This window comes from Buceros rhinoceros, unplaced genomic scaffold, assembly GCF_000710305.1.
Source record: "Buceros rhinoceros silvestris isolate BGI_N320 unplaced genomic scaffold, ASM71030v1 C13281364, whole genome shotgun sequence".
NCBI lineage: Eukaryota > Metazoa > Chordata > Aves > Bucerotiformes > Bucerotidae > Buceros > Buceros rhinoceros.
In genome coordinates, this window is record NW_010449862.1 from 1 (window position 1) to 5556 (window position 5556).

General features: G+C 40.2%; 1 protein-coding gene across 1 annotated transcript; it reads left to right on the forward strand.

Annotated features, from left to right (window-relative positions):
- Positions 1-193: 193 nt before the first annotated feature.
- LOC104488484 (HAUS augmin-like complex subunit 8) lies at positions 194-4169 on the forward strand (the record flags this gene model as incomplete). The annotated part of the gene is made up of 6 exons (XM_010144393.1): positions 194-276; positions 929-1000; positions 1218-1376; positions 2327-2468; positions 3176-3317; positions 4049-4169. Coding segments are annotated over 6 exons (719 nt in total), but the record flags the coding sequence as incomplete, so codon positions are not given.
- Between the last annotated feature and the right edge of the window lie 1387 nt (positions 4170-5556).

Consider the following 5556-nt stretch of genomic DNA (forward strand, 5'->3'; position numbering starts at 1 on the left):
TACTGGCTTTGCAAAACTGTTTCAGTGAAAGCCCTTAAGGCTCTGGCAGACAAGAGTTAAACTTCTACCTCTAACACGACCCTGGTACACATAACGATTTTGAAGTTATTTTTGCCTTTGAAGAACCTGATTTGTTGACCCATACTGTATGATTCAGGAAGAAAAGAACAATAACTTTTCTGTTGTGATACAGATAAATCTGTCCGCAAAAAGACTCCTGCTTCGAAATCTGCTTGTAAAGGAGGAGCAGGGAGAAGTCAAAAACCCAAAAAAGCGGTGAGTTTCACTGCTTTCATTTGTTAAGCATATTTATTGTGAAATGTGTGAAATGAAGATTTTCTATTTATCTTTAATCTTGATAACAACTTCGAGGTCCCAGGATAATGTAAAGCCTTCTGGCAGAAGGGAGAAGATAAGTCTGTTCTACTGCGGGTAATGTTTGTGGTGTTCATCAGATGTCTCAGCAATGACGGAAGCTTTGCTTCTGTTTCTTGTGGTAAAGAGTCTGTTCCAATTTTCCAACTGTAGCATCTCCTCAAGTAGCTTCTTTTTGTGTTCCTGTTCATACTTTATAATTATATCACACTATCTTTAAATATTTTCTGACATTTTTGCTCAGAAAACTAATGTTAATTCAGTGTCATTTGAAGTGCCTTGCCTTGTTCAGGGATCTTATTCAATGTAGCACGGGAACATCAAGTTCTTTACCAGTATTACAAAAATCTGCTGAATATGTTACAAGAAGTGGTGAAACAAAGTGGTGTCTTTAATTAACATGCGTTGTTTAAAAAACCTGAACTGTTTTCTTCGAGCTGACTGTTGTTGATGATGATTCCAGGCACAAACCAAACTTTCAGTAATTTATTTGAACATTGAAAAAATTAAGTGTTTAAATACCAAAACTGATCTAGGATATTCTTCTCTGAAGGGAAATGATTCTAATGCTGTGATTGAAGAGCTGGAATCTCAGACACTGCTTTTAACTTACCTAAGAATAAAGGTGAGAGACCCTCAAGTGTTTGGCGTTTCAGATAGAAGATCTTGATATTGAAGGGTTGTTTAATTTCTTGTCTGTGCTTTCAGATCCGTAAAAATTAGATTTTTGTGACTTTATATGTTTATGGTTGTAAAGCTATGACTTGCTTTGAAAACTCTCTTAGAGTTAATTACTACCATGTAACATTGTTTTAGTCCTAACTATGTCTTGGGTGTAATAGGCAGGAAAAAATCTTGCTGAGCTGGAGAAAAACTTAGAAAAAAACTTGCTAATGTTGTGTGAAGAAAAGGAGAGACAACAGGAGAAGCTCTGCAGGATGAAACGTGAAATTCTGCTCAAAGAGAGAGAGCAGAAACTTGATGAGGCGTTAGACAAACAGGTAGGCTTTGGTACCACTTACGCTTCTCCTGTATTTAAACAAGCTCACTTATGAAGAGGTCCTTTGTCCAGAGGAGATTTCTCTGCTGCTCTGGCCTGCTGGGCTGCAATTTTATGCATCTTAAACGAAATAAATATCTATTCCTGTTGTGGCATGCGATGCTCTCCGGTAATCTAACAAATGCCTCTGTCACCTACTTGGTTGTCCCTTGTGGACAGGCAGGAAGGAGAAGTCAGAGCTACTGGACAAGGGGCAGCAGGAGCACACCGGCTGCCAGAGCAGGTTACAGCTGATGCACAGGAGATGCAAGTGGCTTAAAACCATGTGAACATCCTGCAGTTACACGATTACCTTTCTGGCCAGAGCTGAGATGAGAAGTGACTGTTTGCCATTCTTTATTTGATTTTTTTTTTGTGTGTGTGTTAGGCAGTGATTGTGCTGGCTTGGTTGTCTGAAGGCAAGTTTCTGATGAAGTTCTTGATAACAGACAATCTTAGATGCTAAACCCTACCTTCTCTTTCAGTGTTTTATAGTGCTGTTGTGTCAAATTAAAAGTTAGTGCCTTTGGAATAATTAATTTTCAAAACTGAACCTATGTTTGCCTTTAACAAATACTCATTACAAAAAATAAACAAGACCTTTGTTTTCTGGTGCATACACTGTTAACTGTGGTGAAACTATCGACTATAAAACACTGTCCTGCTGGGTTGCTGATGCCTGTGAGCTACAGGAGCAAGAAAAGTGGTGTTGGCTGAGGCATTTTTGGGTGGCAGAGAATTAAACAGCACAATAGCAGTATTATACCACAAACTTCTTGAATTCCTCTGTGAACAAGAATTTCAGAGTGGTATATGGGGGGGTTTATGAATTATTTTTCTATATTGATCCAAATCTGGACTAACAAAATGGTTGCTTTAGGAGAAGTGTGGTTCATCATGTGTCTTTTTCAGGTGGAAGTACTTTCTCCCCTTGTTCCTGTTTGTGAACGGTTTAAGGAGCAATATAAAAGCTTTGCAGTTTCCCTGGATGCCACTAGACATGAATTACCCATAAAGAATATTCACATAGAAGGAGATACGCAAACATACCTTGGTATGAAGACTTGATTTACCAAATTTACTTTCAGAAATAGTGGGATTTTGGTATGCTAGAATTCTTACGTTGTTCTTGCTGCATCTCTCTGTGGCCGCCGGAGGAACTGGCCACTGGAGCTTAAATGTTTGTGTGATGTCTTGAATCAGAGAATGTTTGTGTAATAAATTAGTACTTTGTTTTTTGTTGAAGTCTGGATGAGTTACATTTTTAAACTGCTTGTCTGCAAGAAATCTTGCTTATACTTTAAAACAAACAGAAAAGGTTTATTAAAGACCTTAGTATTCTTGTAAGAAGGCTCAAAAGGAAATAAACAGGTATTTTTGGATTGTGAATGCTAAAGGAAAGGACTGGGTACCTTTCATGTTAGGGGTGCATGCCAGTAACAGTGTGTGTAACTAGCCAGGGAATTTTGGATGTTTTAAACTTGTTTTTTTCTCTTGTATTTGCCTTGTAGAGACCTGTGACATACTCTAAATGAGAGCTTAGTTAGCAATGTAATAGCCTGTTGCTGGAGTTAGTCTCCCTAGCTAAGTATAATTTGGCTTTCACAGTTTTCTCATAGTGCATTTGAAGGCTGAACAAACAGTAGTTTTCCATCAGCAGTTCACCTGTTGCTGTGGTTACTCCAGCTGTTCAGTAATGTCGTGTGAACTGATACCGCTGCCTGCGCTTGTGAATAATATCTTTAGCATCTCCTCTTGTAGATGAACTGCAGAAGCAGTTAACGATCACACAGGAACTTCTGACAGATGTTATGCCAAGCTTCTCGGAAGAAAGTGCAAAAGCATCGGGTGTACTGAAAGAGCTTAAAGGAGTTTCTCAGGAACTAGATAAAGAGCTTCAAAGGTACTTACAACAATCAGGTGAAAAGACTCGTTGGCTAAATATTAGAGAGGAAAATCTAGGGTCTTGCCAGGACATATCCAGAATGTAGATTGGGGGAGGATTGATGGAGGGGATAGTAGCACTAAGTGGAATTCTGTTTGTAGCATCTGTGTTTCTGACCCTACCTACAGTCAATGTAAAGGTCTTTGGGGTTTTTCCTTTACACGTTCTGAGTGAACCACTTCAGTGTGCCATTCTCTGACACTTCAGCTGAGAATTTCAGTGAGCAAGAACAGCCCTGGTAAAGTGCAAATCTGTAGGAAAGTGGAGACCTCCAGGAGACAGAAAAGTGAACTGGAAGTACTGTGGCTTAAATAATAACCACACAAATAAACCATCTTTAGGAGGTACAAGGAACATGGAAAAGGTCAGGGGTTTTGAATATTGTGTCAGCAAACATGAAGTATCACTGAGAGCACAAGGAAGAGATAGAGCATGATAAATTTCCTTCTTTCATTTCCCTGGAAGAGATTACAGCTAAAGTCTTTGAAGATTGATAGACCATAAAGCCACACATCTCCCCCTCCTCTTCTCCAAATTCTTGTCTTTAGGAAGAAAATTCTCATATTAGAGATTTTCTTCTGATGGCTCCATGGTAGAATGATGTGACTGTCCAGGCACAGAGCCTTTGGGGTTAAGCAGAAGTCCTTATTCTCCAGAGTAACTGATTTAGCTCACTTCGTTTGTTCCAGGTGCTTCACACAAGTGCAGAACCTGTCATTTGAAGTTTGTAAAGAAGTTTCTCTGCATAACCAAGGAGTATGCGAAGAGAATCATGGACTAGATGTGGTGAAACGCTGGTACTTCGACTAAGATTGTGTATTATTTACTACCGAGTGGCTAAGTCAACACCAGCAGTCTTCTTGTATGAACATATAACTTGTCCGAATTCTCAGTTATGCCAGAATATGAAAGAAGCAGCAGGTATGATGGAAGATGTAAGAAGTGGAGCTATCTTCTGCATGCTGTCCCATAAGGAGTCATCTTTTAACGTGAATTTCAGGGACACCTTTCACATCACCTTCTGCCTTAACAATACTGAGAGGTAAATAATCAGAATTGTTGTTCTTCACTAATATGACCTGTGTCATCTCAAACTTCTTGGATGACTTTCCTGGAACTGGTGTCAAGAACAACGATTCGCGTCCCTTTTCCAAGTAGTGTTCCTTAGAGGGCGGCGTGTCAGAATGTCGATGTGGAGTTGTGTAGGTGGTTCTGTAGATCTGATCTGTCAGGAGGATGTGTAGGAATGTGCAGCATGGTCACGGGTCACTCCGTGAACAGCTTCTGGAGGAACTCTGAATTGTCCCTTGTTTCTGGATTCACTGGGACGAAAAGCTCCTTGGGTAGCAAATAATGAGGCTGATACTTGGATTAGCCTAGTCACTTGTAACAAGTGAAAAGTTTTGGTAACTTGTTGCCTAATTCTCTTGGAAACTAATTATTAAAATCATAAATGCTTTTGTATTAACCTGACCTTCTCTTTAAGGAGTCTATTCTTTTTAATAATAAAGATTATTTTCCACTGCTCTTTCGATAGCCTTCATGTTTGAATATCTTCACTGCTCTCCTACGGAAGCTTTTGTTCCCATCTGGGCTTACATAGGGCTGATTCAACACAACGAATGCAGGGCTGGACTTACAGGCACTAACCAGTCCCACTGGCAAGCGATGACCTACTGGCCTCTGCTGAGGCTAGAAGAGCGTGAATGTGCAGAGAAACCTCAAACCTAACTAGTGCGTAAGTGCCTGAGAGCATGCTCTGTTATGAATGTACCTGCCAGGCGTGGCAGGGGTTTTCAAGGTACTTTCCATTTTTGTCCATGGAATGCATTTCACTCTGAAGACTTGCTGTGTTCTGTGGGGTTTGTTAACCTGTGGAAGCTCTTGCTGTGGTGGTTTGCTTCATGTTATGTTTCTGGCTTAAGCTGTGTCTATAAAACTTTTTGACCTGCTCAAAAAATACTTGGAGCATTCTCCTTGCACTTCTGGAAGTGATGTTCAGGCTTGTTGCTGGTATTGCTGGGGGCCTAACTAGATTTGTGTCTCTTTTTAATAAAAATCAGGCGTAATTGCAGCTGGAGTAGGTGGACCTGTGAGATGGGCAGTGCGCTGGATGAGAAGTTGATACATAACAACTAGGACCTTCCTTGTAGATAATGTCAGTGTCAGCTTTTTAGCAGCCGCTTCTCCATGAGCC